The 13334-nt window shown below is 38.1% G+C and overlaps 1 protein-coding gene across 15 annotated transcripts in view; it reads left to right on the forward strand.

The window, feature by feature from the left end:
• The window catches only part of HDAC9 (histone deacetylase 9), a 450242-nt gene that overhangs the window by 266047 nt on the left and 170861 nt on the right, over positions 1-13334 (forward strand). For all 15 annotated transcript variants that reach the window (XM_040681503.2, XM_015281425.4, XM_040681502.1 and 12 more), the window contains one exon: positions 1599-1868. In XM_040681503.2, the coding sequence (XP_040537437.1) occupies positions 1599-1868 (270 nt within the window). The remainder of the gene's footprint in view (positions 1-1598; positions 1869-13334) is intronic.

Raw genomic sequence — 13334 nt, forward strand, 5'->3', positions numbered from 1 at the left:
TTTCAGATTTTGCCCACATGCAGTGCACCCGTTATGCTCTGCTTTATGAGAGGACAGCTCTAGTGCCTCCTAGCCCCTTGCCTGAGGCTTGCTTTCATTCTCATTTCCACCATTAAGTCGCTATATAAAGGATACCCTTCATAAGATTTTGCATGAGAGCTGGCAGTATTTATGCATTTTGTAAAATCTCTTGTGAAAATAAACACTTTAATCTCACAGAATTTTAGAAGATTTAATGTGTTTAGCCCCTCCTGTCACCAGTCTGGAGCAAATCTACTGATTTCCGTGGTGAGGGAGCAGGCCCCAAAACAGGCACACTGCAAGCTGAAATGCATGCAAAAACCATGCTGGTCTCACAGCCCCTTTACATATGCTTGTATCTCCCCACTGATTTCACACAAGAAGAATTTAAAGCATCCCATGTATAGATTATATACTGCAGGACATCATGTGTTGCATCAGAAAGCTCAGCAGCACTGAAGATCTGTGCCATATAGCAGCAAGAAGATGAAAGCATCTGACAATTGAAGTGAAAAATCATAAAAGAGGAGCAGCAATTAGTTAAATATGTGTCTTTTCTGTGGACCTGAGCTCCTTTTCTCTTGGCTTTCCTTCCAGAATAGTGCACCTGATGTCAAGTTACTGGCACATGGAATGTTTTACAGATGGATCAGCATTAGTGACTCTTGTGGCTGTATATGATTATCTGTCACACAGATGTTTTAGCTGTATTTGATCGCTGGCCAGGCAGCCAAGCAGCCGGGCTTTCCTTCTTCTTCATGCCTGAGGAGTGGAGAGGGATCACCCACAGATGTTACAGAATAGTGTACCTGGTCTGAATACATGTAGCTTGCTTCAGAACCTTCCTGGTCAATATCATCCCCCAAGAAGCAACTGGGTTTGATCTGAGAAATTTTCCAGATTCTCCTTATTAAAAGGAGATGCTCTGCACTAATTGCAGTACTGAAGATTTCTCAGCTTAGAGCATACCACCTGCAGAGTGAGGGCTACATATGTTGTGATTCTGCAGTGTCCGCAGCAATGAAAAGGAATTTTTGCTTAATTCTTTTTAGTAACTCATTCTGTTCCCATTACCCCCCAAAAAAATCCATTTGCAAAATCTTCAGTAAGAAAGTATAAACAAGGAACGTTCCCTGATTTGCTTATAGCAAAATATTAACCAGATTACTAATTTGCTTATTTCTTAGAGTTCCTTTATTATTTTGGATTGGGAAAAAGGAACATGAACGTAGTTAAACAAATTTCTGCATTTTTGTTTGAAGAGTATGATGGGAAGCTAATTGCTCTTAATTACCAGCAGCAAGAATGTAATAGATGTGTTACAACGCTTTCATTATTCTGCCCAATTTTTACTTAAGTGTTACCATATAGCACTCATTACATATATAGTATTTTCTAATGCAGCATAACAAGTGACCTTTTACTTAGGAACTTTGGTTCTTTTTTTCTTCATAAATTAACATTTTAGTGATGCAGAGCTTGCATTAGAAGCTGTAATCTTGTTGGTATCTAGTACTTCCCAATGTTCTGCATGGGTAAAAAGAGTCACTAACTGTTCCCCCTCCATCTCTTTCCAGATGCTCTCTAAATCCATTGAGCAGCTAAAGCAGCCTGGCAGCCACCTGGAGGAAGCTGAAGAAGAGCTGAATGGAGACCACTCGATGCAGGAGGAGCGAGCTCCCGCCAGCAGTGCCAGCATTAGGGCTGAGAGCAGCAGTGCTGGTGAGGATGACAGAATAGGACAGCAGGTGGGGGCTGTGAAGGTCAAAGAGGAGCCACCGGACAGTGATGAGGATACTCAAACCCAGCAAATGGAATCTGGGGAGCAAGCTGCTTTTGTGCAACAGGTAATAGGCAAAGATTTAGCTCCAGGATTTGTAATTAAGGTTATTATCTGAACATCACGTGCATTTTCTAGGCATTGACCAGCAGTTGTGTTTTGATTCACTGACCTAGCAAATCCTGATTTACTATTCAAAGAATTTAACAAAAGCAAAGGTGTTGTATGCACACTTCAAAACATAGCGGAGCTCATCCTTATGGCCACTAATGAAGCAAATACCCGTTGCAGACAATTGCTATACATAAAACTTTGCGTAATAGATGATAGAATTTGTATTAGGCCAGGATTATATTACATCGCTTAGTTCTAGTGCAAGACAGCTCTTATCACCTAGCTTGTTGAGATCAGCTACTGCTGGAATTAGTTTCCAGACCTGATTGATGAAACATTCGTCTCTGATTTTGAATCCTCTGACTCTTGCTTTCAGCTATCTGTATATAATGTATTATACCGTAGTCTTGAACACTGTTAACAAACAATAGGGTAATTTTCCCCCATAGACAGGTACTGACTGCTACATCAGCAGTCCCAGGCTGGAGTGCAACATATAAGTTAGAGAAGTATACCAGGTGGATGTAAACATGCAAGGCAAGGCACTGTTTAAAAATTGCATTGTTTTCTTTTTTGCACTGCTTAATTCATTTTTCATTCTGTCTTATTTGATGATGCTGCCCACAGAGACATCCTTAAATGAAGCAGATGCAAATACTGGCAAGAAGGAAAATGCAGCATTAGGTTCCAATCAGATATTACGGTATTGAAGGAAAAGCACAGAACTGTTATCGTTATTATCTGATATCCAATCACTTGCTTATTGTTTTAAATAAAGACTAATCATACAATATTGCATAACCTTTACCACTAGGTCTCATGGACAAATCCTAAAATAAGGACCGTGTAAAGAATGCCGACTCGGCAAAAGGAAACTTCAAATTGTCTGACAGTGTTTTGTGAATGCTGCAGAGCGAAGTGCATTTGTGCAGCCTGTGCTTTCAGAGAGCTGGTGTCCCTTTTGTTGCTCCAAAATCAGACGGAGCAGTGCTGGATGCAATGGCAGGCACTGTTTATTTAAGTCAAGACTTTGTCAGGTCCCTGCTGTTCTCCTGGAGAAAAGTGATTCTGAGAGGGGGAGCAGGAAATGCCTTATGGAAACAGGAAGCCCAAGTGATTCATGTGCTGAGGAATGTAAGGCAGGGGGAACGGGGTAGTGTTCTCTCTGTTTTTAAAGGCACTCTATGAATTGATTTATTGTCAAAGAAAATAACAAAGCGAGTAGGGAAATTGTTAAGGAAGCTTTCCAGTGAAACATTTCCTTCATATTCCCTTTTGATATGTTTACCTTGTTTTATAGGTTTACTTTTGTTAAGCTAGTTAAAGATTCATTGTATTAAGATCCCCTTTAATATGGATAATCCCAAACTGACCTGGAATCCTTGTCAGTTTTTTTTCTATTAAAAATATTTATATTTCTAAAGCTAAGGTATTTTAAGGTGCAGTATCCTGTTTCAAAAGAGATAGATGTTTTGCCAAATGTAGAAATTGTTCTGAAATGTTATTAGCATATGTTGTTTACATTATGCTCTAATACTATTAAAGCTCTTATAAAATGTTGCAACCTATAAAGATACATTATCCTTTTTTCCTAAAAGATCTCAAACCAACGACTAAGTAGTTGCTGTATAGCGAAAGGCCTCCTGCAACTTAAAGATCAACTTAGATAGGAAACATGCATTAATTGACAAAACGTAGACAACTTTTATGTGTGCTTTATATTGGTCTTGGATGAAAAAAATCACTTTGCGTTCACAAAGAGAAGCATATAGAAATGAAATGACGTGTTTTTCCAATTCTGTATAATTCCAATTTTCCTTGAAGCCTAACTTCAGCCTCATCAAAAGGGATAGTGCATCTTTTAAAACACATTTTATCTGGGGAGAAACTTGCAAATGAGAAGACTTTTGTACAATATCGTTTCCAAAGCAATGTATTCACAAAGCATAGAAGATATTTTTATAATGCCATTCAGGTGAGAAACCCCATTACAATAGTGGAGTTCAATTTCAGAATCTCTCAAACTTGGATAAAATTGAAATAGAGAAATTACCTGGAACCAGTGAAAAGGAAAACCGGGTTTAAAAAAATCCCACATTTCTAATTGATAATTGTCTCCTACATTTTAAATCTACTGTATTTATTATAATTTACACCCTTAGCGGTGATCTCTTGTTTTGTGTTGTAAATATATTGTTTGTATGTTCCCTTTTTTTGCCTTCTGATATAAGTCTCTTCCTTTCTCAAATAAAGTTTTTTTTTTTTAAAAGATCCCCTTTCAGATATCTGACTTTGTGTAAAGTTGATACCTCAATTGTGCTTTTGCTTTGTATAACCAAATATGTTTGCTACACATTGTTGAAACAATTAAAGCTTTCAGGAGCAAGGTTTTTATTAGACTATTCTTACAATGATTACACAAAGTCTTCCTTTTAGTCTCTCGTTTTAACCTACATCAGCCATTATAAGTTCTAGTGAATGTGAAAATAGTATTGATGCATGCTCATTTTCCCATCACGGCATTTGTCTTGAACATGTCTTCACAGTGTCATGTTAGAAAGGCAAAGGTAAATCCCAGTTTCTTTGTTCCTAAACTATCAAAAATTATCCTAAATGTGGATGAACTGAAATCATTACTATGACATGCCTAAAATCTTCCTAGAACACAAAAAGTATTGAACCCAAACATATACTGACCTTTTTGACATTCCTCAAGACCTTTGCAAAACTAGAATCCATCTGTAAATATATTAGGAAGGAGGGAATCTACAAACTTTACAGAGTGTAAAGCAATTGTGGGAGAAAATGAAGTCCTACCATGAAGACGCACCTACGCACTTCCTTAAAGACATTTAGTGCTTCATTGGTTGGTGACATTTCCCCAAATTTGCTTCAGATCTGCAGAGAGAAACAGTTTGTATTACATAACTATCTCTGTTGCTAAAAGACATGCGTTATTACTACCAAAAGAGTAGAGAAAATTGTTGCCGTCAAACTCCTTTCACTGTTCATTTAAGTAGCAAAAGATTTTAGCTGCTTTGATTGGTAGAATTTTGAATAAAATGCAATTCTTTAACAACGTAAGCATGTAAGAATAAATATTTTGTAAATCAAATGTAATTATTTTTAGTGTTACAACAGCAAAGTAATGTTTTGCCAGTAATACACAGATACCCACAAAAAAATCAAGTTTTAGCTTAGGAAATCTTAAGTAGCATTAACAGAATAACATTATACTGCTTATCCAGTCGATTATTATGTATTTAAAACCTTGTGCCTGTAAGTAAATCATGCTTTCAGTGGTTATTTTCTTGAGATGCCATTTGTTTAAATGCTCATGTTGGAATTAGAAGAGCAGCCTTAAACATTTTCGATTTACAGCATTCCTGGTTTGGAGGCTACACCTACATTTTTTTTCTGAATTATTTGTTTACCATGCATCAAAGCACCTGTAATGCAAAAAAAACAATCATAGTGTAATACAATCCACAAGTCTTATTTTTTTCTATGATAAATGTTCATGTCCATAATGGGCAGCCTGGTCTAGTGGTTGGTGACCCTGCCCACGTCAAGGGGGTTGAAACTGGATGAGATCCTTTTCAACCCAGACCACTCTATGATTCTATGATTCTTTTTTTTTTTTTTTTTTTTTTTTTTTTGAGCAGCAGATAATGTAATCTGTCCTGTTGTCCAAAAAGTAAAGTCAGCATAGATGCTAATTTAGAAGTAATTCCTACCAAATGAGGCAAAATGCTTTGGAATATTTATATACTCAAGAAAAACACAGCTTACTGGAATGTAGATACTGTAACACTGGCCTTATTTTCATCTTCTGATGTTAAAAAAATAGCATTAAAAGCTGAATGCCACAGCAAATCAGGAGCACTCCAGACACTACCACCACTCATCTTTTCTTTCAGCAATTCATTCATGCACTACCTTCATTTTGTCTTCATTGTCATCAGGATCACAAAGACTTCTCTATGTTATGTAAGCGAACTATACCCCGTTTTTGTCTTCACTGGCATTCTGAGGTACAATCTATAAACATCAGTCCCCAAACATCAATCTAAAAATTTTTACTTATTTCTCCCCATTATGAACACAATTTGCAGCCAAAATTAGCTAAGCCAAGTTAATTTCCTTATTGTATTCTGTGCCACTAGCAGCATGTCCTACTTATCCACTTAAGAGATGTTTGTTTGCTTTTCATTTATTTGTTTAGTTTCTGATTTCCTTATGCAGTTCCCATCATCTGGGTCGTAGCAGTGCTTCTGTACCTGGTTTCTCAGTGGAGAAATATACTGAACTACTATTCAGGCAATCAGAAGAAAATCGTCATAGATCATTTTATCTTCTGTAATGCTCTAGTGAAATCCCACTGTTCTGTTGCATTTTAACACTGTAATTAATAGACTCTGTGCTTTGCATTTGGTAGACTTTGTGCTTTGCATTTTCTTTTTTCTTCTTTGAACTCATCCTGATTCAGAATTAGAACAAAAGGCAAATAAATACAATCAGCCCAAAAGGCACAGCCAGTGACAAGGCTGGATGGGGGCACTTCAGGCTTCCTGTCCATGCTACCTCACTAAACCGTGCAAGTAGATCTGGGAAGGGCATCTCCTACATGGGTCTGCTTTCTGGTCCTGATTTGCTGAACCCTGATGACATGCTCTTCTAGCACAGCGTTTATTCTGGCCTCATACATCAGAGCCCATGCAGGCTGCTTGTGGACACACACAGATATTGAAGACCCCAAAGGTTACTTCAGCAGCAGCTTAAAGTTAAGAGCACTAGCTTACTAACTTGAAATCATAATTCATCAATGTGTGATTCTGTGTGATGATTACGTGGGGACCTTAGTAACTAAAAACTGCTTTGGCAGATGAGATATTTATTTACAAACAATGCAGTGCCTTAGCTGATTAAATGAGATGGTTTGAATCTGGCTGTGACACACTTGTGGCTTTTGTTTTACCTTTGCATAGTTGCCTTGGAGTAATAGACTAACGAACAGACTGAACCATAAGTAGAGTTGGTTGGGGATGTACTATTAAAACTCCTTTTAGGTCATTCTAAGCATGTTGGGCCTTGATAAGTACTATGAAGCCCCAGAAAGTCTTTCTTACCTGTACTAACTCAATTCACCCTTTTTTCCTACTCTGGGCTACTTTCATCATTTCGTTGAACTTCACAGCCAGTAAGAGAAGGCCAACCTTGTACTGTAATGACCTTCCTCAGTTCTGTCACTGCACAGGCCCCAAACAACCCTGAAATAACACAGGCTGGCATTATGATTTCTTGAGTCAAATTTTGGCCTTAGGCTACTGGGGGAAGGGTTGGGGAGGTTGGAAGGAGAGGGCTGTGGTGTTGGATTTGTTTTGTGAACATTTTTTCATTCATCTACATGAAGTCTTTGTGTATTTAGCCAGCTTTCTCTTTTTGCTCTTAAGGGTCTGTCTATCTTTATTAAGTTTCTAAGCGTGGTCCTTGAAAAATGCAATTCATTAGGAAATGCTACAGAAAGAATGAATCATTTATTTTTATTTGACAATTCTGTGTGAAATTCCACAAGTGATTTGCCTTTCCCAGTTGGATGAAGGAAATGATCATATTTTTCAGAAAGTATTGAATCTACTTTCTTAATGAATGCCAAGGATATGACTGTTAATTTCATTTGTTTCTGCTGCTGTAAACCTTCAGTTACAGAATTCAGTAAGACTTATTTTATCACTTAGTTAAATTGAGAACTGAAGTGTGTGAACACAATGTGACATTACAGAACAACATTATTTCATTTCATTGTTACCCACATAGAATAATGTTGATAGTGCTTATATTTTTTTGATCCAACATTTTTCACACTTTTCCTTCTTCTTATACTTACAATATAGCACTTTGCTACTTCTCTTACTGCACCCTTTTGTCAGAAAAAGCAGCATGTAAGGAGACTGCTGGGGTAATGTGAGGCAAAATTACTTAATTAGGGGTATATAAGTAACACGAACTAAAAGGCTGTAGGTCTAGGTCCCAGTAATTATCACTTCACATTTTGACAGTCAGTTGATGTAACTTTCATACCAATAGGCAATTTATCATTTCCTGTATCATACAGAATGGGTTTATTATTAGTAGTATTGTCATTGAAGAGGATTATGTGTTCTTGGGAAGCTGCTTCTTTAAATGCTTTATGTTTGAGCTCCAAATGTTTCTCCCTCTGACAGCCAGGCAAGTGCACACATGCAGGTTTTCCTCATTTCCTTCTCTTAAAATACACAAATGAATAAGTGTGCTCCTCAGTACACTGCTGGCTAAGTCTTAATAAAGCTCTGTTGGTTAATGTCCTGGAAGAGCAGCTCAGCCTGAATGCCTTTGAGACATAGGTGCTCTAATGCAGAAAGCAGTTCATAATCTGCCTCCTTTCATGGTCTGGCCTGTGACCTTTGGATCCAGGAGACTGAGGAGGTATTTCTCTTCAAATTGCCTGTATTTCCTCTGGAGAAGAAAAAAAAGAAAAAGTGAAAGTTGCAGTTATGAGAGTGCAGCAAAACTATGGGATTATGAAGGCTTTGTTCAAGTTCTCCATAAAGCATCCAGTGAAGCATCAGTCTCCAATGCTTTCCTTAGTCTTTTCCTTTTGCACGCATCAAGAAGGGTACTGTAATACTTTCAGTTGGCAGTTAGCAGATATGGGGGTGAAGTGCTGTTGGGAAATGCTATCGCCTCTGAATAGAGGCAGTCAGAGAATAGTTGTTCCTAAGCTTGCTTTCCTCTACTGACAATAAAAGTTTAAGTTGCTACACATCATCAGAGAGCATGGCTCGGCCACTCAGCCACCTGACTGCACAGGTGATGACCAGGGTTCTTCAGGGTTGTAATCCACTTTGACAGCTTGCCTTAGGGCATCAAAGGCTCCCAAGCTCAACAGTCCTTCTCTTGGCATCTTCCTTTCCAGTCTTTTTAGAACTTTTTTTCTTCTCACCATTTATTTGCATTTGTGCAGGTCTTTTGTCATTCTGCACGAATTTTATTTTCCTTAAGGTACTGACTTTGTACAGAGAACTTCAAATCTGTTGGTGTTTCCGACAGGAAAATGAATGACAGAACTGAATACTGGTACCACCACTGCAGGCTCAGCCCTGAGATCCTTCACTTGAATAGCTCTGCTTCAGCTGTCTCTGCAGAAAGTAAGGCTTGTCATGGATGCTAACAATTGCTCTATCAATATTTGTGAAAGAACACTGTGAACTCAACTGGTCAGTTATAGAATGGAATCAGTGTTTGATTCTCTTTATTGCCCATTTTGTGTCATTGCAAAAGGCTATTAACTTACAGGCAGATACTCAAAACATAGTAGGTACATTACAGGAAAAGAAAATTTTCTGAAGCTGTTTATACCTTACAGCATCAGCTCTGTTGTCTCTGTGTGCTCTTGTTCTGCATGATTGATTCCTTCAACTCAGAATTAAGAAGGTCACAAGAAAGAATGGTTTATGTTTCAGGCACAGCAAGTTGTTATTCATGTAGTGCTGGTATTACTTTTATTTCTTTTTTTTTCTGCTTTAATATGGATGCAAAGTATTGAAAATGAAAAACTAAATCAGGTGAGATTCTAAGAAATGGAAATGGATTTGTACCACAGCTTCAGCCACTTAAGGCAAGTCAGAAAAAAAGGGATAGCGTTTCACTGAAGTAGATTGCATTTGACCTACAGAACCTTGTAAATGCAACAGGAATTTGCATAGGCAGTTTCATAGGTCTAAGTACACAATGGTGTTATGAGAGCAAAGAAATGCTACCAATTTTCCTCCACAGGTTAAACCTCCTCTGTCCAATGAGGATCATAGGGAAAGCAGCTCCTTCATAGATAGGGTATGCTCCTAAAACAGGTAGTGTAGAAGAAACACCAAGGCTGAAAGTCAGAGTTGCTTTCCAAGGGTGCATTTCGCAGGTGAAGAACAGGTACACCCAAAGCTACCCCTGTGTTTCTCCTCCAGCAAACAACCCCTCATCGTGGCATTCCTAGCCCCTTCTCCCACCTGTGGCCTGAGGGCACTTCAACAGGCATCTTCAGACCCTCTGCAGATCTCTCTGAACTTGCCCCCTTCTGACTAACAGAAGTCAAGGGGGGATGGCAAAAACTAGATCCTCTTCTGAAGGGCCATGAGTTGCCTTCAGTGCCACTGCTTCACTAATGTGCTTGGTCCTCTCGTGGAGGGACCGGCCTCCTGTGGCAGAACAGGATGGTGCTGGAGGCCAAGGCCAGCCATGGAGCAGGGAGACAGATGACAAGGTGTCTTCCTCATGTGAGCACTTCTGTGGGAAGCAGCGGTGGGGGAAGGCCAAGGAGAGGGATAAGCAGCTATAAAATGTCCTACAGCAGCTCCTGCAGTTAGGGTTGAAAGCCTTCCTTGCCTCAGTGAGCAGCTCCATCTCCTTCTGGTGATGAATGCATCACCCCAGCCAGAGGCTCCAGGCTTTTACTTGCTGCATGGGTTACTCAGAGAACTTCCTCTAGCTTTTTGTCCTCAGAAGACAAGACTCTAATGAGGGATTAACTACTCTGCTTTTTAATGTTCTTTTTAACCTATTTTATAGGTTTATAGGTAGGCCAGACAAAAGAATTTAAGTTGAAATTCATCCAGACCTTTTTTGAACCTCCCGGTTATAGCTACTACAAACACAAGTTGTCAATTTTCACATTCCTCTCAATGTTATCTCCTTTAATGATTTTAGATTTGCTGTTAAACACAGAATTTCCAGATCAAATAATGGAGATTAGTTAATAAAGAAAGCATTCAAGGGAATATAAGAACGAAAATCTCAATTCCTTATTCATCCATCCAGGATGGATGTGGCTCTGGGCAGCCTAGTCTAGTGGTTGGCAACCCTGCAAATAGCAGGGGGGGTTGAAACTAGATGATCATAATGGTCCTTTTCAACCCAGGCCATTCTATGATTCTGTAATTCTATGATTATTGTCCATATCTATTATATCTTGAATTTCCTTTCAATAGCTTGAGAAATACTTTAATAAGTAAAGATTGAGACAAGAGCATCAGCTCTCTTTATTATCATCTTTGTTACCTACTTTTAAAACATAAATTTACATCTGTTTTTCCATCTGGAAGACTTTATTTCAGTTACATTGTATTATTATCAGTTATTAAGCTTAATACTTCAGTGAATTGAAATTGGGAACACTAAAGTTTCTGTTGTTTCTTATCTGAGCAATCTGGGTTAAGGAAAAGATGAAGTGAAGATGAAATATCTAAAATGATTATGAAATTATCCAGTACCTATTGGACCACAAAGCTTCCAAATACATTTTTCTGTAATTTAATTTCAAGGACAATTTTTTTATGCTCTGAAATATTTTTCCCTAAATTCATAATTCTGTTTATTTAAAGAGTATTTCACTGTTTACAGAATTTTTTATTTATATTAAATGCTCTTGTATGTCATCTCCTAAAAATCTCAAGGACTAGATGTTTAATCAGAGACATCACTGATTAATTGTTCCTTCCAAACTGATTCGCAACCTTGTCCTTATTGTGCAAAATAATAACAAACAAAAAAAAAATTCATTTGGCATTATCAACCGCTGAAAGATGAATCAGAAAGAGATGAATAAATTCAGGGATGACAGATGATGCAGCTGACTGGCAATTCTGACTGTATTATGACATGGATAAACATGCTATCTTTCTGAAGAACTGCCCATGAAAACAAAGTAATTTGAGATCATATTGCTGTGGAAAACAGAACTCAAAAAAATTCCTTTTTGATACATATTTGGAGGGCCTGACTATTGCAAAAGCCTGGGAGAAACATGTTAAAATATCACATCATAACATACCCAAGATGTTTCTCTTAAGTTTATGGGGAGAATTTTGGTTTCTTTCCCTCTGAATCAGAGCAGCAGCACTACCCGCCAGTTGTAAGCCCAGTAATGCTTCCTGAATGTTCACATGCTCAGGGCATTTTGAGCTGCACCTTTACAGATAAATAAATAAGGAATTAACTTGTTTGGCATTTCAGGCCTATGACCAAAGCTGGGAGCCAGTTGAGTATGCTACTACATTCTCTTTAACTTTATTTTTGTGGGCATCGTGCATTTTTAAGATGGTTATACGTTTCCTTGAACCAATGCAATATAAAAGATTTACTGTTACAGTTTGTGTGTGGCCAGGCAATGGCATATGGAAAACATGTTTCCTGCTATTTAATTTAATTACTCTAATCACGTGCCAGCCCCGGGCATGTCATTCTGGACCTCTGAGGCTCTTTGTCTGTCAAAGAGATGGACAATATCTTGGCTTTGTTTAGTTGCTCTGCAGTCTACAGATAAAACCACTGAAATACTGACTGTTTGTTTAACCAAAACTTTGCATTTAACCATTTGGCTTTGATTTTTTGTTTTACAAGGGAAGATGACATTTTGGCCTTGGTGAGCTGAAAAGTATGACGAAGAACTGTCACTTTCAGGCCTTATTAGATGAAAAAGAATACTCTAGCCTTCTGGTCAGAAATTGGCTTTCTTAGCAGAAACCTAAGACATACATTGCTGTTATTTTAGAGTTGCCTGTTAGCAAGGGCAGCTGGAAAAGTCCTGTTTATAATTGCTTCATTCTAATACGTTTAGCCCCTCATTTGCCCGTTTCGGTAGATTTGAGTTTCTTTTATTTTAATAGATGAAACGGTAATGGATGAAACTCTCATTAAGATTCCATAGCAAGTAATCATGCCAATAACATTGCATCAAGGTACAAGTTAGCTTTTATGTTAACACCCTACAGTGATTTTTATTTAAGACCTAGCTGTAAATTAGAGCTTTAAGTCTTTTGACAAAAAATAAAATAAAAAAATTAAAAACAGACAGTCAGATTACGGTACTCTGTTCATGTTATGAATCCCAAATCTGGAGAGAAGAGAGAAATTAATCACATACTTAGCTTTAAGTACGTGCTTAACACCACCATTTCCTTCAGCTGTAAGCGAGTGCTCAAATCCTTGTTTTCCTGCGCTCACAAGCAGCACTAAGGAGTACTTAAGACTCCATGAGGATATGAATTCTAACAGTCATGTTGTAAGAAGGAACAATCAGAACCAGCTTTGAATAGAACTGAGTTCCAACTCATAAAGAATTATTACATATAAGAAGACTTGTCTGTTCTTACATTTTTGAAGGCTGAATAAACTTCAGTTTCTGTAAGTTTCAGCAGTGCATGCATTCACCCCTCTATATGACAGCCTACCAGTGTCCTGCCACAGTAGCTTTCAACCTATATTGCATGGAAGAGGGCAGACAGAAAGTCTATGAATGGTCACAATAGGTCTGCACCATCAGAGGAATACACTGTGTGGGATGGGATAGGATACAAAAAAAGGAAAGTGCCCTTCTGAACAGAGTAGGACA

This window comes from Gallus gallus, chromosome 2, assembly GCF_016699485.2.
Source record: "Gallus gallus isolate bGalGal1 chromosome 2, bGalGal1.mat.broiler.GRCg7b, whole genome shotgun sequence".
Lineage (NCBI taxonomy): Eukaryota > Metazoa > Chordata > Aves > Galliformes > Phasianidae > Gallus > Gallus gallus.